Source organism: Sinocyclocheilus grahami, unplaced genomic scaffold, assembly GCF_001515645.1.
Source record: "Sinocyclocheilus grahami isolate Dianchi unplaced genomic scaffold, SAMN03320097.WGS_v1.1 scaffold772.1, whole genome shotgun sequence".
NCBI lineage: Eukaryota > Metazoa > Chordata > Actinopteri > Cypriniformes > Cyprinidae > Sinocyclocheilus > Sinocyclocheilus grahami.
In genome coordinates, this window is record NW_015505951.1 from 286,118 (window position 1) to 306,795 (window position 20,678).

Genomic DNA, 20,678 nt, shown 5'->3' on the forward strand with positions numbered 1-20,678 from the left:
CGGCTGAAAAACTTATGTGCACCCTGATTATTAACATACATGTAACATATATTACATATTACATACATTCATATATTACAGGTCCTGCAGATTTGCTTTATTCAACATCAAGAAGATCAGGCCCTTTCTTTCGGAACATGCTTCACAACTCCTTGTTCAAGCTCTTGTTCTGTCCAGGCTGGACTATTGCAATGCTCTCTTGGCAGGTCTTCCAGCCAGTTCTATCAAACCTTTACAATTAATCCAGAACTAGCAAGATACATTTTTAATGAGCCAAAAAGAATGCACGTCACACCTCTGTTTATCAATTTGCACTGGCTACCAATAGCTGCTCGCATAAAATTCAAGGCATTGATGTTTGCCTACAAAACCACCACTGGCTCCGCACCCCTTTACCTAAATTCATAACTTCAGACTTATGTGCCCTCTAGAAGCTTGCGTTCTGCAAGTGAACGTCGCTTTATTGTGCCATCCCAAAGAAGCACAAAATAACTTTTACGGACTTTTAAATTAAATGTTCCCTCCTGGTGGAAGGACCTGCCCAACGCAATCCGAGCAGCCTTCAAGAATCGGCTAAAAACAAGTATCTTCCATCTTTATTTGACCCTCTAACTCTAGCACTCTCTATTGTAATTCTATTCTTTAAAAAAAACACTTGTCCCTTTTAGACTTGCACTCTATTCATTTGCTGCTTGTTTTCTTAAAAAAATACATTAACACTAGCTTGCTGTATTATTTTTCTATTCTATCTGTTTTCTTTTTATGTATTATATTATTTAAAAAACACTTGCTACGTGTACTGCGTTAAGCTAACTGAGACTTGTTATAGCACTTGTATATCATTGCTCTTTTGTTGATTCTGATTGCTTCCATTGTCCTCATTTTTAAGTCGCTTTGGATAAAAGCGTCTGCTAAATGACTAAATGTAAATGTAAATATATTATTATATTACTAAAGCATCCAATATTTATATAAAATTAGGATGTTTTACATGCCTAAAGCAAATAAAGCTCACCCTCTTTTTACATAAACAAAAAGAAACCATAAAAACTTTCATTTTGCCACCACCTTTCAAGTGCATATCACTATGGATTACATGTAATTACACATATGTTTCTTGCACAGAACAATTGTTAAAACTGAATATATCATCATGAGCCACATGTATTAATTTTGTGTTCCTTGATATGCTTTTTTATTTTTAAAAACGTGCAGCTGTTAACTTGCATTTTGTGTATCTCCAAGCACCATGGTTTCAGCTAAAGATCTTCTTTACTGTTCTACTGAAGAAAAAAGTCACCTACATCTTTGTACACCTCAGTAAATTTTCACTTTTGGGTGAACTACCCCTGGGTTTCAGTACCCATAGTAATAATGTTATAACGAGTTGAATGAAACAGCAAAATCTGAGCTAATCAAAGTCCTTTGTGAAGCAGGATTTTGAACCAATGATGTTTCACTGTGGGCAGTGCTACCCAGAGCAACATAACAGAAATAAAATCTAAACTTCTGACAAAATCCATGCTCCCAAATATGTGTCTTTTCCATACTAAGCAGCATACAAAAAAAAAAACTATTTAAAATCTTTAACCCTCTGGGGTTGACAAATGCGCCGATACGTTTTGTGGCATTTTTTCCAGATAGAAAGGAACTTAAATTACTAAATTAAAAGAGCCATACATCATTCAAATGATTTAATGATCAAAAAAAGGTCTTCCTTTTTTTGTATACCTACACTCATAATAACAATAAAATGCTGTGCTTTTGTAAAATGAAGAAAACAAACAGGATGTGCTTTCAGCCGTCTCAGTCTCTGTGAACAACGTTTTGAAAAAATAAACCAAACCTCAGCAAATACTTGACACACAGACATGATAAATATATGTATAGACAATAGAAGCTTGACGTGTCTTCTTTTAAATAAAGTAAGTCATGTTCGAAGACAAATATTCTATTACAAAGAATATTTGTAAGAATATTTATAAAGAATTAATGAATAAAGAATTAAATGAAACTAACGCAAGGTCCAGTCTTTCCCGTCTGAGCTCATTATCTGTAGTATGATCATGCTCACGAGCCGAGCAAGCTTTTCATATGACAATCATCCACGTGAGACACGCAGACATGTAAACACCCACATCACCTCCGTAAACAAATGTGAACATTCAAGTTCATCTCGGCTACTTTTCGTTTCTGGAAGAAGACATGCTGAGAGAAATAAACCAGAATTTACCTCAGAAGAAGAACACAATGTGATGTATGGTTTGATCCAGCGGAGGAGATCATTTACATTAATAAGTCTTTTTTTATCACTTGATTAATTATTTGATTAAATATCAGTTATGGTTGACTTGTTTCAACATTTGAACAGGATCTGTTTCAGCAATGGCACAAAGGTGTGTGACTGTTCAAGTCTCTGTCTTTAGATCAGTGTGCCCAATAATCTGTCTTTGAACTTCATTGTGTATATTTTGATTATACTGTGTTGTAAATAAAATACAAATAAGCAAAACCCCCATTATTTTACTCTCCTCACATTCTTTCTTACCTGCCTCACAGTCACAGTGATGGCCCATTAGGGGAGGGCCCTTTGTCTCAGCTGTGAATCACTATTAACTGCTCACAAATTATTGTAGCACAGTTTGATGATTACAGTGTAATCAAACTTTAGCCATTAATATGTTTTTAAGATACTGAAAAAAGCACAAATGTCAGGGAATGTCAAAATTTCTCCAGAGTCCCAAAACCCCTTAGACTCCAGAGTGTTAAGCCATGGATATACTCACAGTGAAGTTCCTTTTTATTCTTCATTTAGGAGTAAAAAGAAGTTTGAACTTCCTTCACAGCAGTACACTGTTAGTGAACATCCCTATGCCAACCACACCACTGAGATACTTTAATTTCTACTATAAAGCAGCTCACCAGTGTCAAAATTTTTACTCAGGAAATGAACCAGAGATTTCCACGTCAAAGAAGGCAGAGCCCCAGAGCACACCTACCTTTTATGTAATTGCCACGGACCAACTGTAGTTTGTAGGTGTTTGCCAGTTTGAGCAAACTTTTCTGAAAAGCTCTCTTTGGTAGGCTTTTTCAAACTTCCAAATCAAACTCCAAACAAACTTCATTTTGGCCTGATTTTGTTCAAAATTATGTCACACCACTTCGTTCTTCGATTTCGCTTTAAATATATCAGGACTTAACTCCAAACAAACTTCATTTTGGCCTGTTTTTGTTCAAAATTACATCACACCAATTTGTTCAATTTAGTAATAATTTAAGTATATTGAGGCCTTTAAGATGGCTACATACACAGTATTCATGAAACACTGCATGAACAACAAACATTAGTAATGACTTGTGCACCAAGTCTGTCCACAGTCTAAAGGTGTGGTCACATTAGCAAAGTTATGGTAAAATTTCACTGGCAAAAATGGTCTATAGCAGGGTTCCTTAAATCTTGCCCTGCAGGGCCAATGCGCTGCAGAGTTTAGCTCCAACCCTGATCAAAGTCACCTACCTGTGGTTTTCTAATGATCCCGAAGACATTGATTAGCATGCTCAGGTGTGTTTGATTAGGGTTAGAGCTAAACTCTGCAGGAAAGTGGATCTCGTGGGCCAGATTTGAGGATCCCTGGTCTATAGTCTATTGTCAGTTGTGTAGTGATGCATGAAGAATAATGCTCACACAGAAGCCACTTTCTAACCATGCAGCCATGCAGGGATATTTGTGTGACCAACTTGAACATAAGCAAACTTTTTTGCCCTTACGCAAAATGACTGGATTTCACACAAAATTTAACAGAGCAACAGAAAATGTGACTGCACTTTAATATCTTATTAGACCGTCCAGTTAAATATTCCACCATTAATAAAGTCTTGCTTCCAATCACATAACATTTGAGTTCATGTAGCATCAGCTGGTCTAAAGTATGTTTCCTATAAAGTTCATGGCCTGTGTAATTTGGTGAAGTTCTCTGTCTGCCTGCATTTTTTTATGAAAGCAATGTCTGCCAGAGAGCTAATTTATAGTCTGTTTGTTCAAACTAGCTATAGAGCTAGATTGAACAAACAGATCAACTCAGCTATTTCCTGCACTTTTCACCATTTCTAGTATAATATGAAACTATAACAAAGCAGTTACCTAAAGTAAATAGGCAAATCAGTCCGGATTGGCTCAGCTTGTGCATGTGCGTAGGTTGAAAGCAGAAGTGTGCAATAAGGCGACTCCTTACCAGTTCCACATGTGGCGCTGCATTCAGTCCAAGCCCCATAAATCCACTGGAAATAAGAGACAGCACTGCCATTGTTGGAGTCGACAAGAATGCCTCTGCTTATGGTGTACTCATACCACACCCCTGGATTGGTCTCTTGAAAAAGCAGCTGGAGAACATTGAGGGCAGATTAAAGAGAAACCTTGACACATCAACACACAAACAACATACAAACCCATAAATCTCATACGTAGAATCTAGGGCAATGGCCATATAATCAGACATCAATTTGTCAGGATTCTATGACATTGTATTGGTATAGGTTTTTTTTATGAAAAAGGTCAAATTAATGAAGTAGCCATTTTTACAAATAAGCAACCAGATTTAGAAAGTTGTGAAAAACAATGTCAGAAAACTGCAAGTCAAGTGCTAAACATTAAGTACCAGGAAAGACTGTGGTTAATTGTCTTGTTTAATTTCATAATATTAGCAATGATCAATACGTTTATCATTAAATATTGTACACTGAAAAGTATGCAATAATCGCATATAATTTATTTTTATATATTTTTAGCACACATTTCAATTACAACATTGTGATACATTGCACCTTAACTAAATTTTGACTGTATGAATGTATTTTATTGTGAGGCAGTTGCCAGCCCATAGTGTAAAGTGTTACATATTTTGGTGTTGAGACCAGCAACTATTGTAAAATATTTGAAAATGTGAAATTTGATTGGTGGTATAAAGTAGTACAAGATTTTTCCCCAACAGATGAACTGACATATAATTATTCTTGCACAGCAGAACAGTAAAACCCAAAAAGTGAGGTTGTAAGGTTCTCTTTTCCACATGGGATTTAAGAATTTGGAGAGTGATAAGAGAATATTTCATTTGTCTGCCTCCCGCTGCTGTAGACATCCTTCTTTCTCCACCAGCGCAAAGGCTGCGAGCCAAAGGCCTCGAATCGCTCAGTGGGAGGAGGTCCGCAGAGGTCTAGAATGCCCCTCTGCTACACATACAAGCCTAAATCCCTAATAAACAGTATCTTCACTTTAATGGTGCTACAACATGAAAATCATGGCTACTGTAATAAAAAAACTCTGCTAATGATTACAATTGGGAATAAGCCTTTTATGCAATGAATTCAATCATTAAATCCACTAAATCTTCAAATCTATTTTGCTTTTTAAACAAGGAATGGAATAAAATCATACATTAATTGTTTGTTACTGAAAAAGATCATAAAGTTACTTCCTGCTGAGTAGAAGTTTATGCAAATACATTGGGTTAAGCCTTTGACTTCACTTTCCCTGTCAGATAAAGCTGCTCTGTTTTCTCAATTTAAATATTTACTGTTGAAGGAGGATGCCATACATTTATGAGTATATTTCTTTTTAGAAGTCTTTACATAAGTAGTTAATGCTCTGTGCTCAGAGAAATTAGCAGATTTAATTATTCATAAAGAATAGGCCTGTTCTCCATTATAGTGTTTGAAGCGGTAAATGTTTCCATGGATAATACAGTCTGTTCTCTTTTTTCATAAAATAAGTTGTTTGTATATCTTTCCATGCAACAAATGTGAGACGTTAAATTATAATGTATACCATTTTAGGTCTCTATTTAAACTCTAAACCACATTTCAGGCACAGATTCACTAAACTGTGACCTAGTTTAGCAGAGCACTTTAGCAGGTGCCTGTGAAAAGAGACAGGTCTCAAACATCTCATGCTAGATTCTGCTCATAAGCAGCATGTGAGACTTCAGCATGGGACTGAGTACCTGGATCCACACTGGCTCCATAGTCGGTCCGGGGGAAGATATGTTTTCCAGCTGCCCGGTCCTTTCGTAAGTAAATACTGTTCCTGCTGCTTTATACTCGCCATTCCACTGGATCGTCCAGTCACCGTTCAGGAAATATTTTTCAGGGTCATTACTGCGCAATGCCAAGTAGTTCCCAGACTCTGCGACTTCCTCGATACGGATGTCCCGTGCTCCTTCCGGAATTAGACCTATGTCTACATAGCCTGAGAGACAAAAATTACCTCAGCTTATTCAAACAAATAAAGTAGAAACAAAACAAACATGCAATGTTATATTTACAAAATGAATGCTGCTTTGAGTAAAATATAAACTGAAACTCATTTTACAAACCGAGCCCTTCACTGTCCTCAAAGGTCTTCCTCACTGTTTTGCACGTAGATCCATTTCCATGGCACACTCCACACTGATCCTCAACAGCATCTGAGTCAATCTCATAATCACAGCCTAAGTACTGACATGAAGAGACAGATCATAAATTTAACTCCACAATTAGACTAGAGTGATGTGAATTATACTGATATTTTTCTCAGCTGTTGGAACTCTCATTCTGACAGCACCCATTCACTGCAGAGGATTCATTGTTGTGAAAGTGATATAATGTTAAATTGCTCCAAATCTGTTCCAATGAAGGAACAAAATCATCTACATCTTGGATGGACATTTTCAGCAAATTTTGATTTTATATACACTGTAAAAAATGACCATGAATTTAACGGTAAAAGATTGTAAAAATGCTACAGTAAAAACCTGTTAAATGGTTAACGGTACATTCCCCTACTATATACGGTGAAAAACTGTATTTGACATTACATGTATTGGACATTAATTTTACGGTAGTATACCGTTTTTGGGAGTGAAAAAGACTGTATAATTTGCAGTGAATAACCGTAAATTGACATTCCCAGAATTCCCTGCATTACATTTCAAATTTTATGTTTTTTTGTTGAAATAACTATGTTTCTTCTTAGTTTTTTCTTATCAGTTGTCAAATGAATGTTTATTGCATTTCAGTTTCATGTGTGTTACCATGATGGTGTTTAGCGTTTGTGTGAATGACACTGTGCACCTTCTATATATGTTATTATTTAAAAGCTGCTTGTGATGGGCTTTGAATCATCATGTGACTTTCTCATCACCACCTGCATTTGGTGGTTATCAGTGTATTACAGTGTACTGTATAAAGTGTAGTACTATGCAAAGGTCTTGGCCACCACCAGCTTTGTTGTTTTAGCAAAGTTTTAATGACCATATATTTACTTTTCTTTACAAACAGAACATAAAGAAAACATGTACACTAAATTTTAAACCACAGTTTCCATAACAAACAGGCAGAAGTCAGTATTTAGTGTGACCTCCCTTATCACTATGTACATCTTCAACTCTTTTGGGGAGACTCTCCTGAAGTTTTCTGGAGTATTCTTTGATATATTATACCAGGCTTCTTTCAGCACTTCCCAGAGTTCTTCTTTAGAGTTAGGCTGTCTTCTATTTCTTTCTCTGTCCAGGTGATCCCATACTGCCTCTATAATATCCAGGTCTTTTTTTTTTTATTCAGGTCTTTCAATTCAAAACACATTTAATACAATTATGCAAATGAACATTTCCTTTAAAGATAATATTTTTTACCAATAGTTATTACTCAATTTTCCTTCTACTTTCTCTTCTGTTCACTTTTTTTCCCTTTTGTGATAATATATATATATATATATATATATATATATATATATATATATATATATATATATATATATATATATATATGTGTGTGTGTGTGTGTGTATATATATATATATGTGTGTGTGTGTGTATATATATATATATATATAATACTTTAGTATAATATTCAGGTCTGCACTCTACAAAGGCCAGTCCATGATTATCAGTGTTTTATCAGCTGTTTTTCTCTCCAAATATAATTTCACTGTAGCAGTGTGCTTGGGATTATTATCATGCGGAAAAATAAATTCACTCCCAATCAGGCACTTTCCAGAAGGAATGGCATGACAAATTAAAACCTGTCTGTACTTTTCAGTATTCATGATCCCATCCATTTGGACAATATCGAACCACTGGCAGAAATGCAGCCCCAAACCATGATAGACCCTCCATCATGTTTTACAGAAGGTGGCAAGCACTCATTCATCCATCTCTCTCCAACTCTTCTTCTCACATATTGTTGATGATTGGATCCAACAATTTCACACTGGGATTTGTCACTCCATAATACTTTTTTTTCCACTTATCTTCATTCCAATCTTTGTGAGCTTTAGCATATCGTAGCCTTTTCGCCCTATTCTCCTTCCAAAAAGTGGTTTATTGGATGCTACCCTTCCACAAAAACCACTCCTGATCAAGCTTATTCAAACTGTAGAAGGGTCAACTTGGCATCCCGATGAAGCTGCCAGATGCTGAGCCAGGTCCTTGCTGGGCTTCTTCTGGCCTCTCAAAGAAGAAACTGAGAAACTTCTCATCAGATTTTTGAAGTTTTATTGGCCTTCCAGTTCTTTTTCTGTCCTTGAGCTCTCCTGATTCTTTAAATTTCTTGAATACCACATCTTGGGTATCCAGTTTGTTGCTGATTTCCCTTTGAGAGTGGTCTTGCTGATGCAAAATTAAAATTTTATGTCAAAATTCTTGGATCTTTGGCATTTTGAATGGAATGATGTTACAGAGAGTTGGTCTTATTAGCAAATAGCCAACTCGTACAACGTGTAATGCTCAAGCATGTCTTTAACAAACCTGGTGTAAAACACCTTTTTGACATGAGATAGCAGGTGTTAGCAATGACATTAATTAGGGAGGTCACACTAAACACTTGGTACTTTAGTCTATAAGTTTTTTTTTTTTTTTGCATACAAACTTCCTGTATTTTCTGGTTGCATTCTAATAAAGAGACTGATAAATAACTATATATGGTCATTATACTATTGCTATAACAACAAATCACAATTTTAGATTGACAATGTATTACTGTAGAAGATTTGCATTTGAACTGAAAGCATAAATCTAGGCTATGCGTTGACAGTTTCAGAGAATTCACAAAACTGCAACATTTCATTCACTGACACACTTCACTCAAACATGTGCTAAGAGTTAATTTTAAGTAATTTTAAGTGCTTAGAAAAGTAACAATTCTCCTCAAGAAATGTCCACAGTTTTGCTGTCTACAGCAGTTTCACAGGGCTATAGGATGGTTCAGTGAAACTAAAAATGTTTGCATGTCAACTAAATATTTAACTCCTTTATTGTATAAAAGAACAAAACCACATTGAAAACAATAGCTTCCTCCTCTGTATTTAACAATACCGTGTGTAACTCCGCCTGGGGTCATACAAGGACTCATTCAAATATTTATTTGAATTAAGTTTGAGAAGAAGAGAGTGGAAGATTGTTTGCCGACATGTTCTCATGATTTCACACCCCACTGTTTTTGTGAGACTCTTGTGGTATTATTTCACAATAGACTGACACTCAAGCTGACAGACTGTCAATGGTTTACAATGAAAATGACAAGCAGAAATTTACATGGACCGTCTGAGACTGAGCAAAGAGGTCAAAGCCATTACCAACCTTACAAATGCCGTTAATGCATATGTCACGGCTCTGACTGCCTTCATAGCACTGTGTTCCGTCTATGACAGTGTCCAGCATTCTACAAGTGGCTTACTCATATTTGTACCTGTACATTAAACTGGGATAGGATACTGTAGCAGGCTGAGCCAGAAGGTGTTGGGATCATGGCTGATGCCTTACATTGGAAAATAATTCAGATTCAGGTTACAGAAGTGCCAACCAAAATTTGAAGACTTGCCATAATATGCAGAAACAGGCAAGGGTAAAGCAAGAGTAAACAACTTGGTGCTTTTACAAGATGTAGAAATATGATGGAATGTTTGGGTTTCAATTGAGACACCAAACTTGCAGAATTCCGTCTCAATAGGTAAGATAAAATCTAAATGTTTTTTCCACAGATGCTAGCTCTTTACTATAAAGCCCCAGATAAAATTGTAAGAATAAGGTAAGGGCATGATGATGTACGGGGACTTTGCAAAGGTTGTTTGAAAGATGCACAGAAGCATACTTCATCTTTAACTGTTATTATTTATTTATTTATTTTTACTAGAAAAGAGATATTTACTGTAATAAGTACACAGAGGAAGTGGTGACAAATAGTAGTAGATCTTTTTCCCATATCCTTAAAAGTTCTTCTGAAATATGATGCAGATGTTGCACATGATTTCCATCAATTACAACATCCTAGAGATGCATTCACAAGCTGGCCACAACCTGGTTCTATAACAATTTCCATCCTTGAAAACTTGCTTGGGGTGCAAAACATCTGCCAGGATAGAGAATCTAGTCTAAGCCAAATATAATGAAATGGTTATACTTCATAAACTCTGAACGTTTGGACCAGAGACAGTGACTGATTATTGGTCTAGTGAGGCTCTCTGACACCATATGGGATCTGAATTTCTCACCATTTAACAATTTGTTGGAACCGCAGAGACCCTAGAATGCCATTGAAGATGATTGAAAATATAAAATTAATTATAATTACATGTATGAAACCCCAAACACATTATGCTGACGTGGTGGTGAGAAATAAATGCAATCACTTCCTCATCAAATGCTAGCCTTTTCCTATACAATCTGTGGTTTAAAAAAAAGCTATTCTCATGGTTTGTAATTTTTCAGAGTAAACCAGATTAAGCTGCTGTAGCTGTAAGGATTACTTTTACACTACCTTGGAGTTTGGTGAATTTGTGAACCCCATTGGCCTAATTGTATGGAAAAAACATTCTTCAAAATATCTGTTCCACAGAAGAAATTCAAAAATAAAAAAGAGCTGCGTGACCGTTAGTAAATGATCTAAGTAAACGATGGCATAATTCATTCATTCATTCATTTTTTCCCTTCCTTCTTCTATGCAGTTTCTAGATGTTTCTGGATGTTTGCTAGTCAAGAGAGCCCAATGCCATGCATTAACCATTGATGATTGTGTCCAGACAGGGATCCCAAAAGGATTTTTTTATTCTGACATGCTGGTGAGAAATAAATGCATTCATTTACTTATCAACCATAAGCATGCTAGTCTTTTCCCATACAATCTATGATAAAAATAACTTTCTCGTGGTTTATCCCAGTAACGTGAGTGAGCACAAATTGTGTGTGTGTGTGTGTGTGTAGGAAACTCACACAGGGTTGACACACTCCCTCTGGGCATTCTGAACGCCTACACCGCATGTCCTGGTGCACCTGGACCACTCGCTCCATGAATCCCAGCCACCATTCACGCTTTTAGGTTGGAAGCCCATCTCCACACACTCCCCGTCAAAACACCACTGACCAAAAAAAAACCATAACCAAGACTTTGAGTTAGTCAGAGGAATTCAAAAGGAGAACTACGTACATGGTGAACTTCATGCAGGGAAATGAAAAGCCCACAGAAAGCCTGGCTTGCCTTGCCCTCACCGCACTTGGTCCCATCCACAACACCATCCAGCCTCGAGTGGCAGGTTGAGCCCACTGTGCACCACAGGGTGCTGCAGATATTCTGAAGGGTACAATATTTTAAGAATAATTCAGAATAGTTCAAAGCTACATAACATGTTATTATAAATGTTGTAGAATTCCTCTTAATTCTTAAGTAAGTCTTAATTCCTTATCTATGGAAGCCCATTTTTGCCACAGAAATAAATAAATGAATATAAATTACAAAGTAGTTCTTCTAGTTGGAACATAAGACCTGCTAAACTAATGATGTGCTTTTTCCTACTAAAACAGCTGGGAATCAGATGGTCCTGATGTAAGTAGAAACTGACACTTCCTCTGTGATGGAAAAGTGTGTGTGTGGTCTATGCCTTACCAGACACTCAAAGTAATAGAGGTTTTTGTTGAACTGTTCACAATTTAATAGTGAGAAATTTAAAGCAGCCCATGGGCCTGGTATTACATGAGTTGCTTAAAGAAATAGTTTCCTAATGAGATCAAATTCAGAACAGATCTCTTTGTTGAAAAGACCAGCATGGCTGGCTATTGTGTTTTGGGTGCTGGTATTCCCAATCAAATATATTAAGTACACTGAAACATACACATAAAACATACATTTTATTATAGTAAAAGTGTAGTAATGTTTTTTTGGTGTATTCATTACCATTTGCATGACCACACTTTTACTACAAGTACCATGGTTAAACTATGGTTAGTATAGGAAAACCATGGTTAAATTGTGGTTACAATGGTTTAACTATAATGACCATGGTTATTTGGTTTTATGTGTAGTAAAATGGTTAATTTTCATAAGGGATGTGCCACTGCTCGCTAAAAGTTTGCTAGCTATCTTATAAACAGTGATGTGACAATACATAGGCCTATGTTTTTTAATATAAGTTTAATAAATCCTGTCATGAAACCATGTAAAATCACTTTTACACTACTTAATTTGTTCACTTCAAAATAACTTCATTAAATGATGTTGAATGATTAAATGATGCAAATCCAACACACTTTTTTTCAGTGTATAACATTTATAATGAATTATCTTTTTACTTTGTTTGAATGTTTTTGACTTTGATAAAAAATTTAAGGTTTGAACCTAAATAAAAAAATTTTAAATGGGTCCAAAGTATATTTTTTTACAGTGTACTTTTAGGATAAGATGCCTTTGTGTTCCTTTGAAGCTTGAAATGCTCCAGTTCCCGTTCTTTGTAACTGAATGAAAAAAGCGACCATTTTTCTTTCTTTCTTTTGTGTGTGCGTTACAAAAGAAATTCATGCACAGAAACGACATTATCTGAACTTTGGCTTCACTGTCAGAAGCACTTATATATTTTTATTAGGTTACATTATAGCCTACAATTTATTTACATTTCCTAGCAGATGTGTGGTTCAGAATGTCTTGCTCCATCTGTATTTCATAAACAGATAATTTAAGCCCTCTGTCTGCACTTGTGTACACTTCTGACCCATTTTTCTTAGCAGTTTGGCATCGGAGAGCTGTCTGCTGGGGGAATCAGAGTTATTTGTGGGTTCGAGGGAAAATCTTACATCTACATCGTCACAGAGCAGTGAGCTGGATCCATACTGGAGCTTGCACTGATGAGCAGCGCTGTACAGGACGCCAGGGGGAGCAGAGTGCATCTCAAGATCATTTCTGACAGGAGGGTCATCCAAACACCAGCCCCAGCCTCGACTGTGAGGAACATGACAAAAACACATCACATGCAGAAAATACTTAGGCAAAGGTTTCTGGTTTAAGTGCAATTCATTCTCAGATTAGTACTTTTATAGGCTGAAATATTACATTATATAAACTGAATAGCCTCTAAGATCTTGTTGTATTTCAATATTCTTTAATAGATCAAGGGCCAAATTTACTGCTTGGCTTGCGCCAGCACAAACCCTCCTTTGGCATAAAAAAAACACTTTCAGGATTTACTAAAGACACATAATGAAAAATGAATGATGAAAGGGCATGGACGCTGTTATTTTTGTGGCTTATTGCATATGCTTTGAAGGAGTTCCCCTTTTAGATGCAACATTTATGGGAGGAGTGTGTTTAAATGAATCAATGTGACTTTCTAAGGTTTGAGGTAATCAATGTACAAGTATTTGTGCCCAGAAAAGCATTTTGCACCTGACATGGTGACGATAGCCAGGGGCGCATTAATGCACGGAATGAATAATTAATAATATAAATAATAATATAAAGGAATATAAATAATTGAATAATTATAATAAATTATAATAAAAATTATTTATATGGGAGTTTGCAGCAGTGACAACAGCGTTCCGTAAACAAACAGAAAATATTTAGCGATGCCCTGGCTGTAGTAGCCTATATAGTGAATGGCTCAGTTTAGGTTCCCCCCACACAGTTTTTATACTATAGTTGGTATGTTCCACGTGTTCCATCGATATAAGCAGAATGTACAATGCATTCGCTGCTAGTAAATAACCGCAGAGTATCTTTATGTCAACATGCAGATTAACAGAAACACAACACTGCTGTGTGAAAGGAACTGAACTGTTTACTTTATGTAACGGCTATATAATTCTGCTGTTCCACAAGCGCCACCTTGTGGCAAAGAGTAAATTTGCATATTCGCTTATATTCACATTTTACGCAGAACAGTGTTGTGAATGTTAACTGGCATATTAACAAGACAAAAAACGAAATTTGACAAATAATTTTTAGGAAGCTTAAAAAAAGGAGGTTTTCTGGGGTCGGGGGGCCTACTGTAATGCTGTAGCCCAGGGGGTTCTTTGGTTATCTTAAGGCGCCCCTGACGATAGCTGATTTATAATAAAAATGATTTATATGGGAGTTTGCAGCAGTGACAACAGCGTTCCGTAAACAAACAGAACATTTTTAGCGATGCCCTGGCTGTAGTAGCCTATATAGTGAATGGCTCAGTTTAGGTTCCCCCCACACAGTTTTTATACTATAGTTGGTATGTTCCACGTGTTCCATCGATATAAGCAGAATGTACAATGCATTCGCTGCTAGTAAATAACCGCAGCACAGAGTATCTTTATGTCAACATGCAGATTAACAGAAACACAACACTGCTGTGTGAAAGGAACTGAACTGTTTACTTTATGTAATGGCTATATAATTCTGCTGTTCCACAAGCGCCACCTTGTGGCAAAGAGATACTATAGTTGGTATGTTCCACGTGTTCCATCGATATAAGCAGAATGTACAATGCATTCGCTGCTAGTAAATAACCGCAGCACAGAGTATCTTTATGTCAACATGCAGATTAACAGAAACACAACACTGCTGTGTGAAAGGAACTGAACTGTTTACTTTATGTAATGGCTATATAATTCTGCTGTTCCACAAGCGCCACCTTGTGGCAAAGAGTAAATTTGCATATTCGCTTATATTCACATTTTACGCAGAACAGTGTTGTGAATGTTAACTGGCATATTAACAAGACAAAAAACGAAATTTGACAAATAATTTTTAGGAAGCTTAAAAAAAGGAGGTTTTCTGGGGTCGGGGGGCCTACTGTAATGCTGTAGCCCAGGGGGTTCTTTGGTTATCTTAAGGCGCCCCTGACGATAGCTGATAATTTTGCTGCTCTTGGTAGATTTTGTTGGTCATTATAGAAATGAGATGGGTGTATCTGTGTTCTATAATTTGTTCATTGTCAGTATATCATCTGCAGAACTCTGATATTTAGTTGGACTGCCTTTAGCTTTGATAACATTATGCTTTCGTTGTGGCATTACAACATTTATTTCCATCAAGAGTTGCATTCATTTTTGGCTGAGATCGTGTATTTACAATGGGAGCATTGAACCACTCTGTAAAGTCGAGTCCAGCACATCCTAAAGACTTTCAATAGCGTTAAGGTCAGGACACTGTGGTGGCCAATTCATACATGAAAATGATTCCTCATGCTCACTGAACCACTATTTCACAAACTGAGCCTGGTGAATCTTGGCACTGTCATCCTGGAATATCTACATGGGCACATTCTATGACATGCTTAAGAAATAAAAAGCTCTGCACTGCGTTAGTTAAAAGAATGGTTGCAAAACATAAAACATGCCAGAATTAATCACTGCAACAATGATGCAATCCTAGATTCTTCAGTATTTGATTATTAAAATATAAATGTGGACTTTTTTTTCTTTTGGCTAGGCAGGGTGCATAATATGTATGCTAAAGACAAATTTAAGCCACCTCAAAAACACATTATTGTTAGGACTTCCCCAATAATAAAAGAGCCTGCGTTTTAGAAGAGATACCCAACAGGAACTTCCTGAAGAGCACTCAGCAGTTTTCCTTTGATGACACTGTTTCTTTGTTGTTCTGATTTCATGGTGCCTACTTATAAAATAGTGCGTAAATAAATAAAAGTAATTTTACAGTGTGGGTGGAAAGATGGAGTTTTTAACATTATTTGCAGTTCTAAGTTCTTTTTTGTATCAAATTAGTTTGGTACACACAGCCAAAGTTTGTCCAATGATGCTACTATTTAGGTTTAAAGACTAAACTTGATTCTCTTCAGGTAGAATCACTGCTTGAACTAACTGAGCTGCAATAACAATATGACATTATGCATCACTGTTTCCGGGTCCAAGAGCTTTATCAGATCCCAAAAGCAGACTACAAAACATGCTCATCTACAATACTTTGAAAACTCAAAAAAAAAAAAATCTCCAAATCGAAATTTCATTTGGCCAGACAGTGATATTTTGATATTGCTTAATTTTATTACAGGCCTGTTCAACAGCTGGCACTCCTGGAAAAGTAAAACATTTTCCACATTAATATTCATAGGACGCAAATTTAATAGTGAAAAACCTTCATCTAAGAAACAGAGTGTCATTTGACCAAACTGAAAATATTACATAAGCCCTCAAAACCTGTAGTGCAGATTGCTAAAAATGCTCATAAAAATCTGGCCATTTAGGGAAAGTTAGCGATACTAAATATGTCTTTAGTTTTATTTTTGCCAGAGGCCATTCTATGAAGTACAAAAAAAAACAACTCAACTATACAGGAAATGTTTTAGCCAAAATATAACCATGCAATTGCGGTGCAATATGGACTTAAAATTCTAAGTAACAATCTCCAAGTCAAAGCAGACAGCATGTCAGCCTTTAATTCAGTTTTTGTGATGTGGCTCAAATAATCCAACTGAAAAACACTCAGCAGCTATAACTGACACTGAGGGAAATTGGATACATGCTGCTGCAAATATTTCTTTAAAAGCCCACAATTGTTTTGGTCCGCTTGAGTAAGACTAAACTGTCCTTTCTGGAAACATGCCATCTGCCTTTAAGCCTCCCAAACCGTATGGTCCTTCCCTCAAATTCTCTGTAACACAGTTCATATTTAAAAAACAACCAGGCTGAGCAGCAGTGTCTATCGTGCGTTTCAATAACATTTACAGGCCCTTCCAAAATCTAAAGACATTAACTGAAAGGGACTAACAGATGCAGGATTTGAATTGGAATGACAAGGGAAATTTACTGAATTTATCAAAGGTAATGGCATTCTGGGAAACAAAGTGTTTAAAATATTCTGAATGTATAAGTGAATGCAAAGTATATATATAAAATGTATAAGGCCTACACATTTTCTAAAAAATAAATAAATAAATAAATAAAAAGATTTTTAATTTTAATTAGCTTTAATTGTAATTTTATTAGTTCTAATTTGACAACTATTTATTTTCTAGTTAAAAATTAGAGTTATATTCATTCATTTGAATTCTACTTTGAATTTTGGTCACATTTATGCTACCTGTTTGCTGCCTTGATTCAAATTCATAAACCGAATAGGAATTTAAAAGGCATTCACAACTGATTTTGGAGGCGAAGAGAAGTGCAATTTTAACCATTTTCTGCATGCATTTTTAAACAGAAGACCTAACATATAAGCATCAATTAAGAACATCTGGATATTTTAATAAATTAAAGATAAAGTTTGTCATGCATGACTATTTGCAGTTGACATTACTGTATCTGCAAACTGTGTCTTTTACAAATATTATTATTGATTTGTTTTCTTTAGTGTATTGCAACTGTCAAAATGCAATAAACTGGCATATGTAGCTGGTAACATTCAGTCCTTTTACATCTTGTTGCCACTCCAGCTATTCAAACAGTTATATCAGAGACATATACAAAGAAATGGCTCTCATCTGCCCAAGAGTTAAAACACAGATAGAATAATGGTGTATGGGTAGGCCTAAACAATCGAAACCTCAAAGGGATTAAGATAAACTAATTACTCAGTTCCTGATGGATCCGCTTGGCCTAGATATCGTAACACAGCCCCATCCTGTGTTTGGGCACTGCCAGTTGTGTTAAACATTTCCCCCCATTTCAGGCCAAGCTGCAGCAGGCAAGCCTTGTCTAATGTGCTCCATATGGCAGGCAGCAAAACTAGTGTAACTATGACAGAAGAATCAACACAGCCTTGTTCCTTCTTGGGAAATCTCAGCCATTCACATTGCCTTTGGCAACACACACATGCAAAGGTCAAGAAGGACAGAGCCAGCTTGTTGAGAGAGTAAAATACTGATAAAGCACCCAGTGGCAGTTGTTGCCAAGAAGCTTTCCAATGAACTCCATTAACTTCCCTTAAGCATAAAAATCGTAAGTATGAAAATGGCTTTCATGATATATGAATATTATAAAAAACAAAGCAATGTCCAATTTGTACATTTTCACTTAGGAGTGCACTCACTTTTGTGGCCAGCGGTTTAGAAATTAATGGCTGTGTGTTTAATTATTTTGAGGGGACAGCATATTTACACTGTTATACAAGCTGTACACTCACTACTTTACATTGTAGCAAAGTGTAATTTCTTCAGTGTTGTCACATGAAAAGATATAATAAAATATTTACAAAAATGTGAGGGGTGTACTCACTTCTGAGAAATACTGTATATACACACACACACACACATGTATCCACTATCCACTAGGGGGCAATCTGATTAGTCCCGCAGCTAATCAGGCGACCAATAGAGCTCAAGGTGGCTCTGTGAAGCAGCATTTTCTATATATTTACATCAAAAGCAAGTATCGCTTGAGTGAAAATTACACAAACTTGGGGGGCACGTGTCCTAAAAGTTTGAAAACCCCTGATTTAGCTAATTGCAACTAAACTCTGCAGGATGTTGGCCCTCAAGGAGAAGGACTGGACACTGCAGCTCTACACCATTTCCTGTTATCTCTGTACTTCGAATAAAAAAGGCAAAAAGAAAACCAATAGTGACAAGTGAAAAAAAAGCATTGTTTTTTACTCACTCGAGGAAACGGGTGATGTATTCACGGCTGCAGCGTGACCAGTTGGGTGGAGAGGTTCCATACAGGAGCTGTGGAGACATGATGAAAGGTCTTTTCCCAATAGGCTCACAGTCATTGCCGTTCCCATCATGCTGAATCCCAAAGCTGTGGCATAAAAGCAAATCGTACAGAGAGAGAGGGTGAGAAGACACTGCTGGACTGGCTTTCAGCCATATTTCACATTGGCTCAAATGCTGGTAATTCAATCTTAGCATTTACAATAATAGGTAGCAAGACATTGAACCATAGTAAATGCATTCACTATCCTTTCTACTTAACCTGTCTGTGCAAAGTTGTATGAACTCTTTCAACTGTTACAAACCAGTAAACCCTAGCTTTTGCACAAAATCCACAAGAATACATTGAGAGGGACATAACAACCCTAAAAATCAACCATGGTTTTATTATAGTAATAAATGTAGTAACTATGTTTTTTGCCATATTGATTATCATTTGTATAACCACAGTTTCAAATACCATGGTTAAAATATGGTTAGTGTAGCAAAACCTTGGTTAATTTGTAGTTACCACTGAGGGTTCCAAGTTGTCTTTTATTTCCTGAAGCAAATTAAAAATAACATGGCTTGGCAAATGATATGTTCGGATAATGTGTTCTTTCCAAATAAATTAAAGGGGTCATATGATGTTGCTAAAAATAACATTATTTTGTGTATTTGGTGTAATGAAATGTGTTTATGCAGTTTACGGTTCAAAAAACACATTATTTTCCACATACTGTACATTATTGTTTCTCCTCTATGCCCCGCCTTTCTGAAACGCGGGCTAGAGTGAGGAACGGCCGGCGGGCTTGAGTGAGCGGAGGCGGGTGGGCTAGAGTGAGCGGCTGCCGGCGGGCTAAAGTGAGGAACGGCCGGCGGGCTTGTGGCAACCACATGTGACGACCCCAGGCTGGACTCCGCTTCATCCACGGTGAAAGCCGATCCGGCGATCCACAGCGCGAAGTTGATGTATTTCCTCAGCGACCAGCACGGATCAGCTCTAGGCATGACGAAGCGGATATTGTCCTCTTTTGGAAGGCCAAACAAAGTAGTTTCGCTTTCACAATGAAACACACAGCGTCTTCATGACATGGTGGCAGCAACAATACTACAGCGAGAATAAAAGTTACGCCTTCTTTCTTTGCGTGAACATTTGGGTGGCGTTATGCAAATCTTCCCACATCGTGAAGTAGACATATGGGGGCGTGTTAGAACTTAGAACTTTAGGCATGGTTGACTCTTAACTTTAATAAAGAATATCCTCCTTTCTACCGCGCTCTCTGTTCTCTGCAGTGCCTCCTCCTAGCAACAATAATTGCAGCCATTTCAAGCACAAAATAGTTTAAGACATGCTTTATTTGGGCGTTAAATAATGGCGCAAATACCAGTAATTAGACGAGCGCAAATGTTAGTAAATCTCGATTAATTTGAATACTCTCCTCCCATAAGTTTTGCATCTGAAAGGGAAACTCCTAGAAATGCATATTCAATAAGGTCAGGTGCAAAAATAACTGTGTCCACGCCTTTTCAGCGCTAATTCCTCACTGCGCGTCTTAAATCCTGACAGCACTATTTTAACGCCAAAAGATGGTTTGCGCTGGCCTTACTGTTAACTTTACATGGAGCAAATTCCACACACAGAAAACACTGGTAACACATACAGTTTATTCATACAGAAATGTTCACATTTTTGTATAAATGAACTGAATTTTGAACAAAAATATGAACTTCACATTTCTGGTTTAAACCAGAGCTTGCTCCATAGACATACATTATAAGTGTAGCGTCTCGACCAATCTGACACACTAATTTTAATTTG

The 20,678-nt window shown here is 36.7% G+C and overlaps 1 protein-coding gene across 1 annotated transcript in view; it reads right to left on the minus strand.

Moving 5' to 3' along the window:
* Positions 1-2,336: 2,336 nt before the first annotated feature.
* LOC107561413 (A disintegrin and metalloproteinase with thrombospondin motifs 7-like) overlaps positions 2,337-20,678 on the minus strand; it is a 41,383-nt gene continuing 23,041 nt past the window's right edge. The window contains exons 8-17 of the mRNA XM_016245856.1: positions 18,822-18,965; positions 13,089-13,233; positions 11,503-11,595; positions 11,238-11,383; positions 9,609-9,690; positions 6,369-6,489; positions 5,997-6,241; positions 4,233-4,380; positions 2,549-2,599; positions 2,337-2,374 (exon numbers count right to left, since the gene is read on the minus strand). Coding sequence (XP_016101342.1) covers positions 2,337-2,374; positions 2,549-2,599; positions 4,233-4,380; positions 5,997-6,241; positions 6,369-6,489; positions 9,609-9,690; positions 11,238-11,383; positions 11,503-11,595; positions 13,089-13,233; positions 18,822-18,965 — 1,213 coding nt within the window. The remainder of the gene's footprint in view (positions 2,375-2,548; positions 2,600-4,232; positions 4,381-5,996; positions 6,242-6,368; positions 6,490-9,608; positions 9,691-11,237; positions 11,384-11,502; positions 11,596-13,088; positions 13,234-18,821; positions 18,966-20,678) is intronic.